Source organism: Pecten maximus, chromosome 7 (genome assembly GCF_902652985.1).
Source record: "Pecten maximus chromosome 7, xPecMax1.1, whole genome shotgun sequence".
In the NCBI taxonomy this organism is placed as follows: domain Eukaryota; kingdom Metazoa; phylum Mollusca; class Bivalvia; order Pectinida; family Pectinidae; genus Pecten; species Pecten maximus.
This window is the reverse complement of record NC_047021.1, coordinates 45,640,530-45,665,534: the sequence shown is the minus strand read 5'-3', so window position 1 is coordinate 45,665,534 and position 25,005 is coordinate 45,640,530. Positions and strand designations below refer to the sequence as shown.

Below are 25,005 nucleotides of genomic sequence, written 5' to 3'. Positions count from 1 at the left end.
GGCAGAACCTTTTATCAAATGTTAATTAAATTGTTTCTCATAAGAGAAAATTACATGTACAGTAATAGTGTCTCATAAGCCAAATATAGCTGGGTGTTGGTGCATTTTAATGAAAGTATGCTTGAAATTTATGTATATTTGTATGCATCTTTATAGATGCGTGACACTTTTATGGACACATCTTAATTTGAATCTCATATCACCTCCGACACTGACTCCGATACCGACTTCGACGTGTTAAGGGGTCGTCTCAAAAACACAAAACCGAAAAACACTTGCTAATTTAATTCAGGGTGCAATGTTGTGTTGAACTTACATTAATTTCTTCATAAGAATAAAGCTCTTTTTTCCCTTTAAAATAATTACATAGATACATATTTTACGGCAATAACTTATCACAATCAACTGGACCGTATTATTTTTGAAATCAACATAGCCCATGAAGTGATTTAGAATTAGATGCTATTGTTTTATAATTCGAAAACTACGTTAGTATTACAAAAGTCAATGAAAAAATATAAGCTCAGACGGTGAATAAAATACATGAAATGATTCCTGATATTTACGGTTTCGTGTCCCTTGAAAACAATGAAACTATTAGTTAATAACAAGATAGCTTTTTGTTCAAAGATAATCTGCTTTTAAACTCAATGACTGTAACTGTATCATGTATAGAGGGTCTAGCACAGGTTTTAAATGTGATATTTAACTTATTGAACGATAAATAAATAAACGAGTATATACATTTCGATTAATTACATATATATTACATGAACAGTTGTTAGTTTCTGTTATTGGTCTCTATCAATGATATTGTCTAAGGCTCAATACACATACAGTATCGTGAAGAAATCTGCTCCAACACGCAGATTTCAGGCAAAAATATAATTGACAGAGGTAACATATTTAATAATAAAATGATAATAGTTGAAATGGAATAAAATTGAGAGCAATTCCGATAGAATCGGGTTTGTATTGGGTTTACTGTCTCAAAATATACGAGTTATTCCCCTTTATGCACAATAAAGCGTCCATACCAACAAAATACAACTCGATTATATGCTACCATAGTTTTACGCGGCCGTTCCCTACATTCAAAGTATTTCATTACTCTTATATTTGTTATATGTTTCTTACGTTTTATTTACATTTAATTATTACATCATACAGGGAGTGGTTTCGAAGCAGCCCGGGTTACTATTTAGCCCTTATTTACATTTATATCTTTACTTTTTGCAGTGATCAGTTGGTACATGTCAGGTGGCATTGGTTTTAACTTGTCTCTTTTCTATCATACAATCATTTGTTTCTACTTCCTCTTCAATTGTCAAGTTTTGTAACAATAGGTATTCTTCTGTCCTTCTCAGCATCAACAGAATCACCCTGCTCAAATCTAAACCCGATATACATTACATAAATGCTAAATCCACTTCATCTACTGTCAGGCCCGCTCACGAAAATGTATCCTTATCCTTACGTTGTGCTCAAACTACTGGCATTTATTCATATCTGGGGTTATAGAGCTGAATTCTGGTCCCATATCCTTACAAATATTAGTGGCTGGTTTGAAGCAGGGATTATTTTTTCATTTGTACATTTTATTGTTCAAAGTCTGAAACAAAACAAAAAAACTCGATATCCCGTACACCGAGTTCTGTAATATAACAATATTATCCTTTACTGAGACATGGTTAAAATTAAGTGATATCTCACGAGCTAAACCCGCCTGGATACTCTGACCCCTTCCCCTACTGTAGACCTGACAGAATAGGTGTTGTTGTTTCGGTTTATGTAAAATATTATATTTCTGCAAAGAGAAGATCCGATATAGAGATAGCTACCATTGAATGTGTTTGGTTAGAGATTGTACACAAGTCAGAAAAAACAGAGGTATTTCTCAAACCGGCGACTTTGATGCAAATATTCTAGTAGACCACCAGTCATCCCACTTACGTGATTAGCCCGAGTTTTCTCTGGCCCTGTCACCAAATGATGACGGTGACAGGGGCCAGAGAAAACTCGGGCTATTACGTGATATACTTGTTTATTTTTTTTATCTATGTCAGCTTGTTGAATCACCAACGTTTTATACAGAAGCACCGAATTCATTGTTAGATATTGTCTGCACTAGTAGCGATAATCTTATCAGTAAATGTTATGTTGGAGAAAGCTTCCTCGATCAACCAGTTAGATACCACTGTCCAATTTACTGTTCTTTTCATTTTCCAAAGCTAGAGAAACGGATACTTAAACGTAATGTTTGGCTTGTTGACGTAGAAAATTATGATTTATTTAGAAGACAACTAAGTTCAGTTAACTTGAATTTGTTAAATGATTTCGATGATATTATTGATGCTGTCAACAAATTCTTAGAAATCTTACCTGATTCTGCCAAAACTGGTATCCCGAATAAAGAAGTCACCATCAGATCTAATGAGCCCCCTTGGCTATCTAACGAAATAAAAAGTTTAATTCGAAAACGAAAACGCGCCCATAAATAAGCCAAGCGTACCCTTACTTAAGTTCACTGGGCGAAGTTTCACCGACTCCGTAACAAATGTGTCAACACAATCAAGCACGTCAAATTAACACATTTCTCTAGTTTATGTAGAACAACATTGATGACGAATATAATAATTCCGTATCCAATATCAACATCACAGCTAATGGTGTTCGAGATGCTATTCTTACCATAGATTGTCAGTTTAAACAGTATTTATTTATATTCAATACAAGTGTACATATACATTGCAAATTGTACATTGGTGAGGGATCTAGAAACAAGCTTAAAGCTTATATTAATCCATTTCCCTCTAAGGTTCGGCATATTGGTGATTAGTATGGTGGTACAAATACTGTTTCATAATAATAAACAGAAAATAATTATTTTGACAAAAAGGTAAATTATGGTGAAAAGTGATGAACAGTGGTGGAATACAAATAAATCTATGTTATAGCAATCTAATTGGAGAATAAAATACTTGGATATATAATTATGTAAATTATTTATGTTAATTAATGATGTTGATAGGGATGTGGATAAATTACGATGAAACTAAGTAGTTCATAAATATTTAGTCGAACCTTTTGGAATGTAATATAAAATTCTGTACAGCTTCAATTATTATTTCATTTTCTTTATTTGACAAGTCTGGGTTTACTGATAATATTAAACTCAATATAAACTGATTACGTTGATTAATAAATTTTTCGCACATGAATAAAAAGTGAAAATTATCTTCAATATATCCACATGAACAGAAAGGGCTATCCGTTAGATTTCTGTTAAATAAATGTTCTTTCAAGTTACTGCAATTTAAACGAAGTCTAGTATGTAGTATTTGTAAGTTACGTGTGCCAAAATTTCTATAACATGGTGGGGTTTTAATGTCTTTATTTAGGTATTTTTTTAGGATATTCAGAGAGGGGTTGTTTCTGATGTCTGCCGGTATAGAATTCCAAAGTTCGATTGTTGAAGGTAAAAAGGATGTTTTGTAATAATTTGATTTAGAATGAACAGATAATAATTGATTGCCTTGTCTGGTTCTGTAATCATGCAAATCTGAATGTTGAGAAGGAACAAGTGAGCAGAGATATTCTGGAGTTATTTTGTGAAACATTTTGTGAAACTGAATAATTTTATGTTTTTTCCTTCTATCTGATAACTTTTCCCAGCATAGATCGTTGTATAATAGTAATTGTATATTTACAAGTTTAGTGGCCCCCGTTACTATTCTACCGGCCTCTATTTGAACATGTTCTAGTCTCTCAATTAAATATAGTGGTAAAGAATCCCAGACGATATCCGCATATTCTAAGATTGGTTGTATAAAAGATATATATAGAGTTTGTAAAGAGTGTCTGTCGAGAGAGAATTTTAATTTCCCGAGTATTCCTAGACGCTTGGAAGTTTTACTTAGAATATAATTAATGTGCTCAGTCCAGCTAAAATCAGCAGAAAGATATACACCAAGATGTTTATGAGAGGTTACGTTTGATACAACTGTATTGTTCATTAATACTGGAGGATGGTTTGGCCTGTTTAATTTTTTACTGACTAACAAAGACTCTGTTTTAGTAGGATTAAAGGTTACCAGCTAATTGTTAGCCCAATTATTTATCTTCGCTAAATCGTTGTTTATCAACTGATTTGTTATTATTGGATTATCTATCATCATGTAAAGAGTGGTGTCGTCCGCAAAGAGTTTAATTGTGCTGTTAATGTCGTTAACAATGTCATTAATGTAAACAAGAAATAATAGTGGTCCTAGAATGGATCCCTGGGGAACGCCTGTTGTAATTTTTTTGTAAGATGATGATTTCCCGTTTATAACAACCCTTTGATGTCTGTTTGATAGATAATTTTTGAACCAATCGATTAGCTTACCAGAAATTCCCGCCCGTTGCAATTTGTAAAGTAGCCCTTTGTGCCAAACTCTATCGAAAGCTTTACTAATATCACAAAATATAACCTGAATTTCTTTACCATTATCAAGAGCCTTACAGATATCATTAGTGATAGAAATTAATTGATTTACAGCAGAATCTCCAGGGATAAAACCAGACTGTGACTTCGTGAAAAAATTAGTTCTGTGCAGAAAGTTATATACATATTTAAAAACACATCGTTCCATCAACTTGCCCAGAATACTGATAAGTGATATCGGCCTATAGTTGGCAGTATTACTTTTGTCACCTTTTTAAAAAATAGGGGTTATATTAGCAATTTTCCACTTGTCAGGATAGTAAGACGATTGGAGAGATTTATTAAACAGCAAACATAATGGTTCAGCAAGCTGGTTTACACCTTCAGTTAGAAACTTAGCACTTATCAAATCTGGACCAGAAGACTTAGAGGAATCTAAAACACTAATTGCATCTTTGACATCTTCGATAGTTAATATAATATTGCGTAGAGTTTCGTTAGGTGGGTCGTTTTGTGGAGGGGGAAACAAGTTATCGTCGTCTAGATGTGTTTGTTCAATGAAGTAGTTATTAAGTAAGTTTGCTTTATCAACGTCATTAGTGTAGTAGGTGTTATTTTCGATTAAGACAGGAATAAAAGATTCTTTGTTAGAAAAGTTAGTAAAGTTCTTCGCAATTTTCCACCAATCCTTAGTGTTAACTGATTTTTCTTTGAGTTTGTTAGTAAGTTTGTTATAATAGTCTATTTTAGCTTGTCTTATAAAATTTACACATGCATTACGAGTTTGCCTAAATGTAGCCCAGTGGTTTGGATTATTTGTTATTTTTGCCCTTCTGTGTGCGCTTTTTCTAGATCTAATCATCTTACGTATTCCATTGTACATCCATGGTGGGTCATTATTTCGTATCCTGATATTTTTATGGGGGATTGTGTTAGTAGCTATTTCCAGAATTTTGTTAGTTAAGTAAGTGCAACTATCATTTACATTGTTATTTTCAAAACGGGCTTGCCAATCAATAGATTCTAATCTTTCCCTATAATCTGAGAAGTCACATTGGTTAAAGAGCCATATATTTCTCATCGTGTTAACAGGTACTACATTGTTTTTTAAATTCATGTACATATATATTGGACAATGATATCTCTGGTTTGCCGATAGGAAAGGATCACCAACTGTTATATTATAAGTTAAAAATACATTACTAATCAAAAATATGTCTATCAGAGACGACGACGTTTCAGTAAAATGAGTAGGTTCGTTTATCAATTGAGTAAGATTAAAATGATTCATAATGTCACTTATATATCTATTATTGACAGAAAGCTGATTTTCGTTAAAGTCACCGGTTATTAAAATTTCTAAGTTTGTATTGGCTGCTTGTTCAATAGAGTAGTTGATACGGTAGAATTAGGGGCTCTGTAAAACGTTCCAAACAGGAAATGCACATTTTTGACCATAATCTCTAACCATATACATTCTGTATTTTGAAGTTCTAAATCTGGACGTCTTTTAGCATAAATATTGTTACGGACATAGACTACTATACCACCTCCTAAACGATCTGGTGTGCTACAAAAGAAAGGGTTTTGATATCCATCTAATTTGAGGTCTTGTGAAGTTTCTGTTAAAGGATTAAGCCAAGTTTCTGTAAAAGCTAAAATATCATGGGAGTTAAGTTCTGCCCAAAGAATATCTATTTTTGGTAGAATACTTTGAACAGTGTAGTGTACGATACTGATATTATTTTTTAGAGGATTTAATGATATAGAACTATTTGAGAGCGGTCCGGGATTGGTTTCAATATCTCCACATAGATATAGAAAGTCACATTTATGTATATTATTTATTATAGTGTTCTGCTGTATATATGTACATGTATTTCGAGATAAATAAATTGTTCTAAGGCCATTAGTCCTGACCTGGTAAATCATCGTCTTTTAAAGGAATCGGTAAACATCGTTTGTGTCCACTTAAGTAATATCTTTAACAAGTTAATTAGTACTGTGATTTCCCCATCTATATGGGAATCTGCTAACGTTACCACTGCACACAAACAAAACAGATAACAAGTCGATATTAACTAACTACAGACCTATAGCACTGCTTACGATAATTAGAAAATTAATGGAAAGGTGTGTCTTCAAGCGTGTATAAACCACCTGTATATTCAGTTCCTCTATCCCCGTTTCAATCTTGATTTAGGCTCTGTGATTCACCAACCAATCAGCTAATTGCGATCATTCATGATATATATTTAGCTTAAGATAATGTTAATCACCCTATGATGTCAAACAAAAGGTACTTAAAGAATTTTTGTTTGCTTTTCCATGCTGCTCAAGTATATGTCTGTATGAACTGTACACCAATCAACTAACTGCGATCTTTCATGATATATATATTATTTGGCTTTAGATAATGACCCTATGATGTCAAACAAGAGGTACCTATAGAATACTTGTTTGCTTTTCCTAGCTTCTCAATTATATATCTATGAACCCGCAAAGTAACATCCACTGATCTGATCAACCCTTATAGTCAACTAACACATTCGTAGTGTTGGAAGTTATATCGATATTAATTTGTCACAACTATTTTGTAAACTTTATTTATTTTACAACAATTGCGAAACAAGTTATATTAACTTTTATTAATCACGCTTGTTGGCCCAGATTGAAGCGCGCGAGGGGTCTTACTGTGGGAGGAAACCGGAGTACACGCGGAAAACCCCACGTGGTCGAGCAGGTGACCCCATACATCATGTACCTTTTCACGTCCGATCGGGGAATCGAACCCCGGCCGCCTAGGTGAAAGGCAAGTGTGGTACCACTGTGCCACCCGACCACCCACACAACTATTTAAAAAAAGTAGTATAAGAATTCACGGTATTTGAACTCTTTCTTTTGTGTCTCGTTATAAATCCAATCACACAGCAATCCGAATCAATCTAGAGACAGCAAAAGCGCCATATGAAAATTTGTGGAGAGTCTGGGTTACTTGCCACATTCATTTGTGTAAGATGAGCTATGCACAAGATGCTTGGAAGTCCAGGATCCTCGCCACATACAAGACTTGAAGATGGTATAACCATGACAACCACAAGCCAACACTACACTAATAACCCTAGAATATTCCTGAAGACTAAACTCGTCGTTCGGGCCAATGGAGAATGGACACCTGAACTACGACCTCTACCGGAAGAAACTTGCCCGGCGCGTGAGTACCAGGTATTCCATTGTTTTTAAGATTACGTTAATTTCCATCTTTCAGGCAAAATCAGCCAAGTGATTCAAATGTGGTAAATTCGGACAAAAGCCAAGAAGTACGTTTCATTTAAGTAGGAATGCAAAACGTATATCAGAGCTAATATCTCAAAAACTAACTGACTGTTCAATTTGGTTTTCGGAATTTCAGGATACAGAATTCGTTAAAAAAAAAAAAAATAGAAATCAAATATCTTAACCTCATTAAAGAAAATCTTCGATCTGATAATGAAGTTTTGAGATTAGAAATAAGCAAAGTCAAAATCACAACGAAGATCTCAAATCAAGTTTGTACCAAGACTAGATATTAAGTCGGTCAATAGATCAATCGTCTTACTGCAGGATACAACCGCTTCAGCTCATGACGTCACGCATCAAAAGTCTTAAATGTTATAGTTTCGTATAAACAGTCCATAAACCTCAATTCATCACGTAATGAACCTCGATAAACACGCATTAATGTCTAGTTGGAACCACGCGATACCAGCCATGAAATAATGAAATATCCATTTACACGCTTAACAGTTATATGTGAACACATTTTAATGATTACGTAAGAGGATTGGGGATGTGTGAAAGTCTACATCTCAATGTTCAGTGGGTTGAATTCCACTTAACACACCATATGGTTGAGCTATTATTAACGGTTTACGATTCCTGTCAATGCCTTTTTTATGTCGTCCCAACAATGGGAGGGATTTTCGAGTATTCATGTGCTACTTACTTCTCCCCCGCTGCCATTGATGAATGACTTATTGTTTACGAGCGTGCTTTCGTAACTCTGACATAAGCTTTTTCAAATGTCATAATATCATCTTTTCTCCATTAGGATATGAGAAAAAGGAATAAGATGCATTTAAAGTCGAATTATTTAAATCTTACAGTAACTGTTTACTTAGAAAGTGCCAGGGTATTTATAGAATGTTCTGATTTTGACCCTTTCTTCCACGACCTTGATTGATATCCTGTTGTTTCAGAGAAGGAAATCTTCTGAGAGAAAATCTGCCAAACGACGGGAATTTATAGTTATCTGCCAAAGAAAGGAATGTGCTCTGCTCTCACAATTTAGATTTTGTCTTTTGCTAGTGCTCTTATTCATTTATTACGGCCTTGTCTTAGTTACAACATTCGATCATGCATTCTCCAATGATCAGCATTTTGTATTTTATATGCACGTAACGTAAACATGTGTCTTCAGCAGAAAAACGCTAACGTAGGCGTGCATTGTACTTCTTTTGCTTTATCTGTTAAACGTGATATAGGCCTAAGTGTTTGTTTGATTAATAAAATGCTTAGGTATAATTGATGAAAAGTATTTTTATTTTGTTGTGTTTGAGGTCAATTAACTAAACTTTTCGATGTGAGCCCGACAGGCGACGATCGACACAAGGACATGTAACGTTAACAGCTAAGGTCATTATCAAGAAAACTTCGATCTATTGTCAACCATGAATTATTCGAAGTCCCGCTGTTTCGAAGTTTTTCTGTTGGTCCCTTGAACTCCGAAACATCGAAGTTTGACTGTAGTTAAATAATTATTTAAGGGACATATAAACAGCAAATCTAGTCAATACAGTCATATTTTACAAACCTATAAATTTCTACTATGGTGCAATTAACAGAAGTAACAGGACGAACTTTTAGTATGTATCATGGCAAACCGTGGGACTTGCTGTTGACAGGTACATGTAATTTGTTCAGCTGTTTGTAAATTTCAACAAAACATGCGAAAAATTCATGTTTCAGGGGAACATAGCTAGCTGATTTGTATCGCATATATTGCACAAAATAGCCATGTCGATTTGCTCACAAGAGTCTAAAGCACAAAATAGGAACATAGGTTTGGCCAGATTTATCATATGTATAAACACTGCTTTTATTTTGACCTTGAAATGCAAATGGCGGTTGAGAATAATATCACACAAATATGGCATATAAGGAAGTATTTAAAAAAAAAAAAAATGCTCTTATGTGACATCATAAAGAACTCTAGATATGGCAAGAAGACTGCTTTTAGAGAAAAAAAGTTCAATGGTTGATTTTTAGGGAAAATATGCATACTTCTGAAAAGGCCCCAAACTCACCAGTTTAACAATTTGTCTTTAAAAGGTCCTTCTTACTATGACCATATGTCTTCAAAGTATGATAAAGGAGCATTTTTATTGAATGAAATGACTTCCTTTCTGTCATATTTGCGTAATATTATTCATAGCCGTCATTTGCATTTCAAGGTAATAACAAAATAAGTGTTTATACGTACAAAGAGTCAAATTAGGTCAATCAAATGCTCATATCCTGTGCTATAGACACTTGTGAACATAACAGCTTGGTTATTTTTCAGCATAGCCGTATAATTTTCATTTGGCCACGGATATGACGCAACAGGTGGCGTTACTGGTCAAGATGAAGTATGTGATTGGTCAATGTAGCGGCAAATGCAAAATGCACATATGCAGTTAAACCAAAACAAAGTTAAGATTGAATGCAATCTGAATAAGTGGATATATCTTTTCAAATGACACATTAATAAGATTATATTCCTGATTCAAATGCAGTCTTTATCATCAAATCAGCAAAAAAATATTCAAGCTGATATAATTTTGTTAGCCCTGCTGAAACGCATTTGTTCGTTAATGTATTTCACCAGCAGTTGTACATGATAACCACCAGCATTAAAACTATGCCGTTTATCTTTTTTAAAGATATTTCTTTTTCATGTTTTTTTTTTTTTTTTTTGTGTGTGACTTAGAATTATTCCATTCTACATCTTACCACAAAACAACTCCATAAAAGAAACTGTTAACATCTACAGCAAATTATTGATGACTTTAAGAAACTACATGTCGAAACAAATAATTTGGTATATTACATGACTCTGTTTGTGCAAATATTTAGACATTTATTCGTGTTTGAAATTCAACAATATTTTTCAATACAGATGATCCTTAACATGATTATTGTTGATTGAAATGCAATCAGCTGATATCGTCTTATTCTTTTTGTCCAGAAGTTTGTGGGGTTACCTGTAAGTGTCCAATAAGTTACCTGTGGCAGGTTTATAGATTATAGATTTTAGACATCTTTCTGGTTTATAAGTGATGCTTGTTAGACAGCCACTTATGAGATCGTTACAAGTAAATTCTAGATGCAATTGGTGAAAGGTAAGGCATAAATAAAACCAGACGATTTCACCTTGACAATATTTGCTTCACTGTTCAGAAATTAAGGTTCAATGACAAATTTCCAGCTGTGAAATCAAATTTCCTTTCACTTTTGCTTCAATTTTGTTAACGTTTAAATCGGAAAGATTTCATTCCTGGTATGACTTGACACTTTTCCCTTTGCAGAACAACACATACATTGGCTTGTTGGCTTGTCATTTGTCCGCTTATAATTTCATACTACGGATGACCTTAGACGAATTAAGTACCACCAAAAAGTTTACAAAGCGTCCATTATTCCGGAAGTGACGTTGAATCCTCATCACAATCTCATATATACTATTTGGCCTAGACTCAGCGCCTGTTCTTTTCCTGACCTCAACAACAAAATAACTAAATGCTTCATTGAATTCAGGTAATCTAACTTCATAAGTTCGTACCTAAACTGGTAACATCCTCATTTTCCCCACTTTTTTTTCTCATGGTCTTTAATCCCTCCAATGAAGACATTAACGGCCCATTTCATTTAAGTATAAAGGGTAGTTATTTCCAGACAATTTTACAACAGTTGTTAAAATAAACAGAGTATATTTGGGATTGGGAGACAAACTAAAAGCTAAATTCCATTTTGTTTTGTATCCAGTGTTTCAGCAAACACATCTAATACTGCATTCAGGTTACCTTCTTTCAGCGGTTGTCGATTCTACGTTTCTAAATCCATTGTCTCCACGAAATCCATTGTCTTCACGAAATCCATTGTCTCCACGAAATCCATTGTATCCACGATATACATTGTCTCCACGAAACCTATTGTCTCCACGCGCCCTATTTCCTATGTAACATTGCCCATTTGCAATAATGCTGACTGTGTAATAAACTTTCATTTTTCTATTGTACATGCATTAGTGTTAGGATTCCTGTACTTGGTATATATGTGATGAATGGATTGATTTCCTTAGATACTGATGTAAACTGTTAATTTTTTAATCATAATGAATTTAAGTATTGCAATGTGATGGAAAGAAATAAGTATGTTACGGGTGTATTTTGTTTGTGTTGGCGATGGCATAATCTAATTAACAGTCAATTAGGGAACTATTGTTATGCGTTAGAAAGGTAAAAGATAATATTGAGAAACATTTTTTGTAAGTTTGTTTTTTTTTTGCGTTTTTTTTTTTTTTTTTTTTTTGCGTTTTAAGGATCACCTGAAATAAAAGATGTAATATTGTTTTAAAATAATGGCATGCTTCATATTTATTTACAATATCAAGTAGCCTAGTTTCCACGCCTTTCCTTGGAAGTCTCCATCATATCCCTATTATATACGGTATTTAGACATTAGCTGACTCTTAATCCGATTTGTAAAACAAATCAACTCACTTCAACAGAACGTTTCCTAAGCCTATATCTGTTTTTCCATCTTATGATAACTTTCCTCTAAGGTATGTGACAGCTTAGATAAAAGATTCCTTAATTCATGTTAGCCCTTCTGTGTCCAACAGTCAATTTGTATTATGTATAGACTATACAAAGATTATATTTTCAGGTGCGAATACCTTGTGTGTTTTATACATTCATTTTATGTTAGTTCGGTATATAATTCCTTTCATTTCAATTGCCAGATCATTACGTGTTTTAGAAGTAATAAACAGGTGAGGAAATAGACATAAATAAATTGTTCTTCTTGCATGACCCCAAACCCTACGTTGCTCTACCACTGCACGAAACAGCTGTATGATGTCCCTAGCATTACTGACGAGTCTTAGAAGGACGATACAGCTCTATGATGTCGTTCCTATCATCACTGACGAGTCTTCTAAGGACGAAACAGTTGCATAATGTCCCTTGGAATACTGACGAGGCTTAGAAGGACGAAACAGCTGTATGATGTCCCTAACATCACTGACGAGTCCTCGAAGTACGAAACAGTTATATAATGTCCCTATCATCACTGACGAGTCATAGAAGGACGAAACAGCTGTATGATGTCCCTATCATCAATGACAAGTCCTAGAAGGACGAAACAGCAGTATGGTGTCACTAACATCAATGAGGATTATGTCCCTAACATCAATGACGAATCCTAAAAGGTCGAAACAGCTGTATGGTGCAGTATATCAAGTTTGGCTCTACCGTATCTTACTCTCAATTCGTTTTTGAAATGAGCTAATTTTTTGTTCGTCTTTTATTCACCCATTCGGCACCAGATTTTTTACAATTAGAAAAGTAAGGCTATGCAATGTATTTTAGAGTAACACAAAATGAAATTTTGAATACACTAGTTCTTATCCGTCTAATTTTGTCTATAATGAGAACCGATTTTTCGATCATCACTTGAGACATAATGTAAAAAAAGATAACTCTACCATAGAGGAGTGGCCTACGTAATCGGATCACTCCGGTCATGCGTACTTACAAGTTCCGGTGTTTCAATATTAACATATAAAACCACGAATCATCTACGTCGTACAATGTCAGCTGTCGCATTTGAGAAATAGGCACAGTTACTCAATTTGTCAGAGTAAGTTTAAAAACCTATAGAGACAGGTATTGATTTCAACTGCAAACTGATTTCATTTTTTTTCAATATGCAAATGCTTCAAATGCTTGTAAGCGGAACTTGTTAATGTGTTTTGGTTCGGTTAAAAAAAATGGTAATTGACTGTTGAACACAGATTTTTTTATATAGTTCTGATGACATTTCAGTATCAATAGCTTGTTTTATTTGGGTTTTTTTTGTAAGATAATAGACATTGGTTAAAGAGTTAGATATTACCTCATAACTACAGTGGGAAATTATTCAACAGGTAAGAAAATCTAAGAAGTGACCAACTCATAAGTCTCTTCTTTTCTACTTATACGTTTGATAGAGCATAGAAAACAATAGATACTTCGATACACATTTTACTTTCGGTCAATCACGTCTGTACTTAATTTACATGGTTATGTATTGTTTTATTTTTTAAGTTTACAATTAACATATCTGCTGACAAAATTCGGATATTTGTAAGCCGAGGTTGTTAATGGCCATCATGGAACCGCAACTCCTGGTATCGTTGTTGTTAGTGTGTATATCCACAACTTTTGGACAGTACTGGGGATTCGGCGGATGTCCAAAGTGTAGGGACAACAAAGAGGTGCATCCGATGATTTCCTACTGCAAAGCTACGTATGGTAAGTCACGTTTGAAATATAATTGCATAATTAATTTGTTTAACCCAAAGAAAGTAATCACGCTCAGATGCCAAGAAATGAATTATTCGGCGCCATTAAAATCAATGGAGTGTCAACAAAGCGGTCATTCATAGGGGGAATACTTCAAAATAAATTGATAAGGCAGGCTAGATGTCATAGAATGATGGGAGTCTTTTCTCTTTAAAATTGTGAAACATTTTGATTTTCATTATTCAAAATCCCTTTTTTATTAATAAAGTTATATTTTATACAAACACCTCTACAATCAGACGATGCCAAACAGTGATCGGTAGCAACTTTTATGGTTTTCGAATAACAAACCTCCAACAAACAGTACATGCCAATGTGTTAGGCTAGTAATAGGGAACATGTAACATTTTATACTCAATATGATAATCGATTATCTAATGGAAGAATATACTTCAAATACTTCCAATTTCTACAAAGAAGAAGAAATTTTCTTTTACGGTTATTACCGTAGATTAGGCGTGGTTATTTACAGATAATTCACCTATTGCTCTCGCAATTTGTACTTTAATTCCCGTCCCTAAATCATATAAAGAGAACAAGTATTTTTTCATGGGGTTAAAGGCCTACATACATTTAGTTTGACCTGTAAAATATTACCGTTCGTACAGTATGTTATATTTTTGTCAATCGGTGATGGTTTGGGTCGTTCTGTTTTGTTAAATGCCCTATCAACATCTATGGTCATTTAAGGAAGGCCTGTCCTGCGTGCGAGATGGATGCTTATGAGTGCGTGTTTTTGTAGCTCTGTCATATTCTTGTCTGTCTTGTAGTGAATGCGTGTTTTTACAGGCTGTCATACTCGTGTCTGTCTTGTAGTGAGTGCGTGTTTTTGGAGGCTGTGTCATATTTGTGTCCGTCTTGTAGTGAGTGCGTGTTTTTGGAGGCTGTGTCATATTCGTGCCTGTCTTGTAGTGAGTGTGTGTGTTTTACAGACTGTCATATTCGTGTCTGTCTTGTAGTGAATGCGTGTTTTTGGAGGCTTTGTCATACTCGTGCCTGTGGTCATGCGATAGTTCGGAACCGCCGCCGTCTTTATAGTGCTACGTCACTGAAGCAAACTGGGGAAGACTCCATACATGTCATGTGGTCATATTATACTGACAAACGTGCGAACCAGTTGTCCCATTCCAAAAATGCTAAACGTGAAGCAGGTGTAACAACTTCTATTTTTAGACTCTGGTATGTCTCGTCCAGGAGACAAACACAAAAAGCCTTCTTCACATGGGCAAACGCACAATTAAATTGAGGCAATATCAAGAAACATATTGGGCAGAAACAAATATCAAAATTCTAGATTTAGTCGCCTCTTATGATCATGCAAAGGGAACAACAGGCACATTTCCTGGTCCTTATCTGCAAAGCAGGAATATCTGAGAATAATTTTAGTAACAAGCATATTCATTGGATTAAACATTTATGTCATCAGCTCATAACGTAAGAATGTCGCAGTTTGTAACGTTTCTTTTCATTGGCTTATGCAGCAGCGTAACAATTTTTATGAGAAAAGAGTTCGTCAATAAAAGTAGATTTCCAAAGGGATCGTGTACTGTTGATACATTACAAAGCTTAATTCGAAAGCGTTTTGTTATTAGAGTACACTCCGGATTGTGCGTTATAACCCCATAACATACATTCAAGTTAATTCCTAGATAATTGTGAATATATCTATACCCATACCATTGAATATCGATGATGGTTGTTATTAACCGATATGCTGATAACATTAAAAACTGATACTTCACGATAACTTTCATTTGTAGCTCTAAAGATAAAAGCTGAAGGAAAAACTGGCAACAGATTCACCGCACAAGTTCTAAAAGATTACAAAGTAAGTACATGTAAACACATTGCTATGTTCTAGGTATATGATTAAAACAAAACTTGTTTGTTTGGTATAGCATAATATATATATATATATATATAATACACCACTAGTAGTTCCAATAAGTATATTTCATTTTTAGCTCACCTGCCCGAAGGGCAAGTGAGCTTATGCCGTGGCGCGGCGTCCGTCGTCCGTCCGTCGTCCGTCCGGCCGTCCGGCCGTCCGTCCGGCGTCAACTTTCCATTCAAGCAACTTCTTCTCAATAACCAAAAGGCCTAGAGACCTAATATTGGGCCTGTAGCATGCTGGGGTGAAGGGCTACCAAGTTTGTTCAAATGAATAACGTTGACCTTCATTCAAGGTCACAGGGGTCAAAAAGGCTAAAATCTTTAAACAACTTCTTCTCAATAACCAAGAGTCCCAGGGAGTTGATATTGGATCTGTAGCATGCTGGGGTAAAGGGCTACCAAGTTTGTTCAAATGAATGACCTTGACTTTCATTCAAGGTCACAGGAGTCAAATATGCTAAAAAAAAATTAGACGACTTCTTCTAAATAGCCAAAAGACCCAGGGACTTGATATTGGGTCTGTAGCATGCTGGGGTGAAGGGCTACCAAGTTTGTTCAAATGAATGACCTTGACCTTCATTCAAGGTCACAGGAGTCAAAAAGGCTAAAATCTTTAAACGACTTCTTCTCAATAACCAAGAGTCCCAGGGACTTGATATTGGGTCTGTAGCATGCTGGGGTGAAGGGCTACCAAGTTTGTTCAAATGAATGACCTTGACCTTCATTCAAGGTCACAGGAGTCAAAAAGGCTAAAATATTTAAACGACTTCTTCTCAATAACCAAGAGTCCCAGGGACTTGATATTGGGTCTGTAGCATGCTGGGGTGAAGGGCTACCAAGTTTGTTCAAATGAATGACCTTGACCTTCATTCAAGGTCACAGGAGTCAAAAAGGCTAAAATCTTTAAACAACTTCTTCTCAATAACCAAGAGTCCCAGGGAGTTGGTATTGGGTCTGTAGCATGCTTGGGTGAAGGGCTACCAAGTTTGTTCAAATTAATGACCTTGACTTTCATTCAAGGTCACAGGGATCAAAAAGGCTAAAATCTTTAAACGACTTCTTCTCAATAACTAAGAGTCCCAGGGAGTTGATATTGGGTCTGTAGCATGCTGGGGTGAAGGGCTACCTAGTTTGTTCAAATGAATGGCCTTGACCTTCATTCAAGGTCACAGGGGCCAAAAAGGCTAAAATCTTTAAACGACTTCTTCTCGATAACCAACAGTCCCAGAGACCTAATATTTGGCCTGTAGCATGCTGGGGTAAAGGGCTACCAAGTTTGTTCAAATGAATGACCTTGACTTTCATTCAAGGTCACAGGAGTCAAAAAGGCTAAAATCTTTAAACGACTTCTTCTCAATAACCAAGAGTCCCAGAGACCTAATATTTGGCCTGTAGCATGCTGGGGTGAAGGGCTACCAAGTTTGTTAAAATGAATGACCTTGACTTTCATTCAAGGTCACAGGAGTCAAAAAGGCTAAAATCTTTAAATGACTTCTTCTCAATAACCAAGAGTCTCAGGGAGTTGATATTGGGTCTGTAGGATGCTGGGGTAAAGGGCTACCAAGTTTGTTCAAATGAATGACCTTGACCTTCATTCAAGGTCACAGGGGTCAAAAAGGCTAAAATCTTTAAACGGCTTCTTCTCAATAACCAAGAGTCCCAGGGAGTTGATATTGGGTCTGTAGCATGCTGGAGTGAAGGGCTACCAAGTTTGTTCAAATGAATGACCTTGACCTTCATTCAAGGTCACAGGAGTCAAAAAGGCTAAAATCTTCAAACGACTTCTTCTCAATAACCAACAGTCCCAGGGAGTTGATATTGGGTCTGTCGCATGCTGGGATGAAGGGCTACCTACTTTGTTCAAATGAATGGCCTTGACCTTCATTCAAGGTCACGGGCCAAAAAGGCTAAAATCTTTAAACGACTTCTTCTCGATAACCAACAGTCCCAGAGACCTAATATTTGACCTGTAGCATGCTGGGGTGAAGGGCTACCAAGTTTGTTCAAATGAATGACCTTGACTTTCATTCAAGGTCACAGGGGTCAAAAGGCTAAAATCTTTAAACGACTTCTTCTCAATAACCAAGAGTCCCAGGGAGTTGATATTGGGACTGTAGCATGCTGCGGTAAAGGGCTACCAAGTTTGTTCAAATGAATGACCTTGACTCACATTCAAGGTCACGTCGATCAAGTATGCTTAAATCTTTAAATGACTTTTAGTGAAAAGCCAAAGTGCAGAGAGACATTATATTGGTCCTGTAGCATGCTTTCAAATAACTGCAGGATCCATATATGAAAGGATCACTGCATTGCAGGTGAGCGATTTGGGCCCATTGGGCCCTTGTCTGAAATTCAATATCGAAATTACACAAAAAGTATAAAAAAAAAAAGAGAAAAAAAAAAAAAGAAGAAAAAAAAAGAATCAGGTGTATATTTATTATCAATCCATTTGTTACTGAGAATAATTTTAATGCACCATATATATATTTTGTACAGATCAAAATTTGAATTCATTTGAATAGTGAAACGGTTTAGAATATATATAAATACTTTTGACGTCCTTATGAAATCCAATATCTAACATTATGCTTGTTTAAAAATAGGGCTGCGGTAACTCCCCATCCAGATTGATCTTTTGGCCTATTTTTGAGTTTCCCCGTCGTCTCCAAAGTATAAACACCCATATCGCTGACGAATCATCGCTGATGAAACAATATAATTATATTTTGTTCTATTGTGTATAACTTTTGATTTGCATTAAATGTTGCTAATATCAAGTGTATCTTCGATAAAACCCTTGTCATTAGTTCATACATAAAGAAGGTTTTGTTTCCCTTTCTTTATTATTCTTGAATGGTCTTATTATTAAAACACAAGCTACAGTGGCTGCTTTTCATGAGTTACATTACGCAGTCGTCATAATAGATTTTTCCTTCCATTGATACATAATTCCATAAATCTATTTTAAAACTTTGTTTGATATTTACGTCAATCTAACGGAGATCATAGTTTACACACTATAATAATCGCACATGATGGTATTAACCACGCCATATTTAGTATAATAGGCCTTTCGAAAGTCTGAAACACATAGTATTATGTATATTGCATTTCAAATTATTCTAGCTGATATCTGTATTCCCGGAATCTGAATACAAATGTATTTATCAACAGCTGTTTGTCATTGTCAGTGTTTGCCTCTTATCCTCTTTAATAGGATCAGAACTCACCAGTCGTGCTTAATCTACAGCTGGGTATGTTTAGTTGATGTCGGCTATGTCCATTATATAAACGTTATGATTGCCTAGAAAAAGGGGTTCTGATTCTGCCTTTCTATTATATGTATGTATCATACAAACCAGAGATTACCAACATGTCGAGTTCGACTCAAATTCGATAATACATGTCGAGTCAGACTCAAAATCGCGAAAATACGTCGAGTCAGACTCAAAATCATGAAGACATGTCGAGCCTGGCTCAAAATCGCGAAAATACGCCGAGTCTGACTCAAAATCGTAAAAATCGATTAAGTATGTCGAGTCAGACTCAAAATCGAGAAAACATGAAGATTTATAAAATACATTTACATGACGAAATTTTGAATCAAGACAAAATGCTCCGAAGATTAGGTGGCTTCTGCTCCATCTACAGCAGTATTTATACGTACATTATTAACATGTATAATATCTTGATTTAGTTAAAGGCACTTGTCGAATAATTGTTAACGGTCGAGTAACAGATTTGATTCAAATGGAAACTTGATTTGGTTTTAATTTGTGATTGTTTTGTTTAACGTCCTATCAACAGCTAAGGTCATTGAAGGAATGTCTCCCCTGTGTGCGAGATGCATGAGTGTAGCGTATGTGTGTGTATTTTGGGAAGCCGTGGTATCTCAGCTGGAACCCCACCTGGGATTTCTCGCCTTTTTCACCTATGGTCCTACGCCATTCTATTATAAGCATATTTTTTTCAAGCCTAAAGACATTAGTTTTTATTCTCGTATATAGGAGGTACCAATTCCATATGTTAATTTCTCAAAAAATTAGCAACAAACCTCAGAAACACATCGTCGTTAGGGACTTGATACAGTTGAAACTCCAGCTTATTGGCTTATTTAGTTGTTTCTACATACTGGCTTATTACATTTTACTTGTTTTAATTATAAGTGTGTATTGACGAAACATTGTTTTCTAATTTCAGAATAATCTGCCTCATACTAACGGTGGGCGAGTTATAATCAACACTGATTGTGCTGATTATTTCGTTCTTAAGAAATCCTACATTATACTTGGTAAGTGCTGATGTGTTACTGTAAATTACTAAGATTTCGCGAAAACTTTATTTCGCGAACTTACCTCTTCAGGCATATTCACAATCACAAAATGTACATAATTTCGCGAACGCTGACCTAAAAATGAATTCGCGAATGATGAGCTATAAGAGTCATGGACTCTCTAATTTTTTTTACATTCGAACAAATAGTCACGAAGGATTGGAACTCGCGATTGACCCTCCTCGCGTATTAATGCAAAAAAAATTCCATGCGAAAAGTAAGTGATTTGCAGTAAATGACAACGCGATGGTAAACTGACATTACAACGTAAGTATAGGCAATCAAAAAATGTATGAGAGATACAGTAAAGATGCCACATCAGCTTAATTATGATAATTACCAACAAATAAAAAAAACAATAACAATGCCCTTGAGGCAGAGCACGGTAAACTTGTTTTGGTGCTTTTATTTTCTCCCTTTAAATTCAAAATTTTGATCAAAATCAAAATGCTGAGAGCCCTAAAACTGAAAAGTGATCACTGATAATTGATCACAAATGGGACTTTTACAATCAATTCCTATTTTGTAAGGCTGATATTGAATTTCTGAAACACGTTTTCGAGATCAATAGCCACTTATGCTGTAAATATGCAGTTTCTATAAAGCGCATGTTGCTTCAATATGATTGGCTGACATTCCGACATGAGAGTGTGACGGAACCAATCAAATGCCCATGTAGGGAAACGTAGTGTAATCAACCATGGAGATCCGACAATTGGCATTTGTCTGCCTACAATCAGTCATAAGAAAGGATCCATCTTTTTTTTGTGATTTTAGTCATCTGAACGTGACCTTGATCCCGGTACCTGCAGGTGTCCGAGCGTAGCGCGGAGTAAACGAAACTACGGACAGATGATATATTAAAAGATTTTTTTGTAATATGACAAAATATAACTTTTTCACCTGTCCCAGCAATATCATGATTGACTGATGGAAACTGTGTATTTATTTTATCAACAGCCAGTGGATACGTAGGCGATTATAACCAGGTTTCCCTGAATATGCAGGCGTGTGACTTTTCAGTGTTAGCCAAGGACTTCGCATGTGCACAGAGAACTGCTTTTGCTAGCGGTTACGACTGTAACTGTATGGTGAGTAAATAAGAACTAATCTATGGTCATTTTAAATTAAAACAGACCAAATTACAAGAGTAATTACTGTTAACATTTATTGCATATATATATATGGATTGAATAGATTTTTTAATTTTTTATTGCGGCTATGAATACCAGTAGGATATGTAGCTAGCTACTGGTATTCATAGCCGCAATGAAAATTTAAAAAAATCTATTCCACTCATATATTTACATAACCTTGATTTAAAATATTTATATCGAGAAAACGAGAAATTTTATTAAAAAGAAAAATTTGTCATGTATACGACGAAACGCCAAATTATTAGAACAGCCGGGAGATCCCGCCTATGCACCATCGTTTACCGTGTCCTTCCGCTCCGCAGTTTGCAGTAGTTTATTTATTTATTTTTTGCTTGTTATTTAAAACAAAGAGACATGAAATAACATCGAATACAATAATTTGTGTTAAATTAGATTTAATTTATGTAAATAGATTACAAAGAAAACATAATTTACGGAAATGAAACGAGGACTATTTTTCAAGCGTATTGATATTTTTCTGATGTTATGTGTGGAAAATCAGCACGAGAGGCAATGTTTTCATACGGTTTTCATAGTGTTTTAATGGTCATATGTTTGTTGTTTTCACTTGGTATGTTCATATCAGCAAACCACATTAGGAATGTAAATATATATACATGACATACATATATAATTATACAGTCATTTAACATAAGTATATATGTATTGCGAAACGGACAACTCAGTTACTACAACATAAACTATAAATATTCTTCATCAAGGTTATCTGTAGATTGAGATGATTAAAAATGAATGTACTGTAGATAAAAATAATTTCTCCTAGAGAAGAGTACCATGTACATGAAGTGTCCAGTGAAGAATCCTTATCTGAAAAATCTAGTGGACCGTCAATAGTTTGACTGGACTAGAGCTATACTGATGAGTATATACAGAAAAGGATACTGGCCGGATACCATGTGTATGAGCTATTCCACATCACTGTGTATCACATAAAGTATAGTTGTTAGTATGTTATAAGGTATAATCTGATCACTCCTATCACACTATTCCTCATCACGGTGTGGCTTGTTGAGCTACCAGTCTGGATGAACAATAGGTGTCAGTATGGTATACAGATGTATATAGATTGAAGATCATCATTCTGTTTTACACATTTTTATCTCGATGGAGCCTATTGAGCTACCAACTTCGAATAAGGAATAATAGTAATGTATGAAGTTCGTAACTTCTGCTAAATATCCAAAGAAGGATACATATAAACCTTATCCGTCACAGCTTGAGCTACATGTAAACCAGAATAAGTTTTCAGAAGCATTCTAAGAAAATCTGAGATAGCTTAAAACCTCTAAGGTTCTCTAAGGGTAAGAGGTTCTTGTGCTTGGCGCTATAGCTGTATTCAACAAATTCTGAGCGACTAGTTGAAGCTCCAAAAGATTTTGGCTCCTGTTTTGGAATATCGGGTATATAAAACCTATGGGACTTGTTATGTGAATTTCTCCATTTGTTACCACGGCAAAGAATCAGCTATGACATTGAGTTTGCCAGGAGCATGCTTAGATAATATGGAAAAGGTATGGGACGCCCTACACAAGGTTAATCTCCTCATAAACGGCATGATGTGAGCTAATCTGATCGACCTTTCTGAAGAATTGTCTTAGAAGCAGAATTATCACACATGAACGCAATACGTTGTCCGAACCACCTTCAGGACAATGGGATATAATTCCTTGGATGCTACAAATAACCTGTCGGATTGAGACACCAATTCGTGTAACCTTGTAGGACACTGTTGGAAAACCATTCTTGTTGAAAATACCCACTGGAACCACAAGTTCCGGAAGCATCAATCAAAAGGCATAAGTAGCCGGATGTAAAACATCGACAAACCATTTCACTGTTGTAAGGACTGTAGTTAGATTTTAACATCCTCCCTACACCCATTATTAATCTATGTATGAGGTAAAGCTACCACCGTGGTTAAACGTCAATATAGGTGACGCTCGAGACATTAACATGACCCAGCAGTTGCAGCATCTCTTGTTAGGTACACGTTTGCCTTGACTGAAAGTCTGTAAGAAATCCCCTTATCCTGTTGAGTTTATCCTCTGGTAGCCGCACTTCTGTCTTGTTTGATTCTAAAATGATACCCAAATACTCGCTGTTTCTGGTCTGCAAATTTTGCCATGGGAATATTCGGTTTAAAAATCAGATGTAAAAATGCCATATTTCTGTCTCCATACTTACTAGCACATTACGCTATGAATACATAATAAATTCAATATGAATGGTAACAATAAAAATACAGATAACTTAAGTGAAAATTATCAGTTTAAACTGGTATTATTTACATAAGCTACATATGGCAATAAATAGCATAGGCAATTAGGTCATCACGCCCGTTTACTCCGTGGATTTTCGGATTTCCTATACGAGCTTCAATTCAGGAAATGAAGAGTGATAATATGTTAATAAAACAAGAACGTAATTTACGAAATCGCTTATTATTCCCTTTGTATTATTTCCGGTGGGGCTTGTGTCATGAAAGCAGCAAAACAATACACTTTTGTTTATTTTCAAGCCCCTTCACCTCTACATACCTTAGATATACATATATAAAAAAAACATTTAAGAAATTCACTGCATGATATCTGACGTCACTGTAAGTCATCTTTTGGTGTAACGTTGTGTAGCTATACTTCACTAGGTCTAGGTGCACAACGATTTGTACACTTAACATTGTAAATCTTTACATCGCTTTATGGTACCCTCAGCTCCCGTTGGCTCGACTTTGTATACGAGAAGGAGACATACTCATACAATTGTGGTGTAGATCTAGATGGAGTTACTTTTAACACGCCGTCCGTTAACTTTTCACATTTCTCTACAAGTTCTACCAGTGGGAATCAAACTTATCTGAGAGGATTCCGAGAAGGTCTTTACTTAGCTGTCATTTGTCGAGTCGGTCCGAAATCCAAGATGGACGTCATGGCAACCATCTTGAAAAACACATCTTAAACGTCTACTCCTGGTACACATGTGCCGTTGAGCTGAAAATTGGTAGAAATGTGAAGGCCCGACAAAAACATCACTTGGCCAGGACCTTCTCAGTATCATTTCATGTTAGTTTAGTCGGTTAGAACGCCGGCCACGTAACCTCAGATGAAAATCCGAGGTGCATGTTTCCACGCGCCCTACACGTGTCGGTTTGTGTTTCTCGTGAAGCTGAGCAACGGGCCAGTCTGTGTCCTTGGTTACAACACATTATCCTTATAACTCTGGATGTCATGCGACGGGCGTCCCATATTTTGTTCACTGAGGTAGTCACCAACTACTACAAGGATACTCCACTTCAGAATGACCCTGGCTGTTCACGGGGCAAAACGAAACAATCAATTACACCTAGACAGATTTTATTTTAATATGCTACCTTTGTACCTTTTGCAGGATATGTGTGTAGCACCAAAGAAGCCATATGAGGACGAAATGAAATACCGAACAAAAGAGAAATGCTTTAACAAATATGTTTTATGTGAGACGGCTCAAAACAACCCTTCCAAATGTATCATGTACACATCGACTGTTACGAAC

The 25,005-nt window shown here is 35.5% G+C and overlaps 1 protein-coding gene across 1 annotated transcript in view; it reads left to right on the top strand.

Moving 5' to 3' along the window:
• Positions 1-12,809: 12,809 nt before the first annotated feature.
• Positions 12,810-25,005, top strand: part of LOC117331250 — a 12,737-nt gene continuing 541 nt past the window's right edge. Inside the window, exons 1-5 of the mRNA XM_033889851.1 lie at positions 12,810-14,022; positions 15,834-15,901; positions 20,167-20,257; positions 21,260-21,390; positions 24,862-24,983. Of these exons, the coding sequence (XP_033745742.1) occupies positions 13,872-14,022; positions 15,834-15,901; positions 20,167-20,257; positions 21,260-21,390; positions 24,862-24,983 (563 nt within the window). The 5' untranslated portion in view covers positions 12,810-13,871. The remainder of the gene's footprint in view (positions 14,023-15,833; positions 15,902-20,166; positions 20,258-21,259; positions 21,391-24,861; positions 24,984-25,005) is intronic.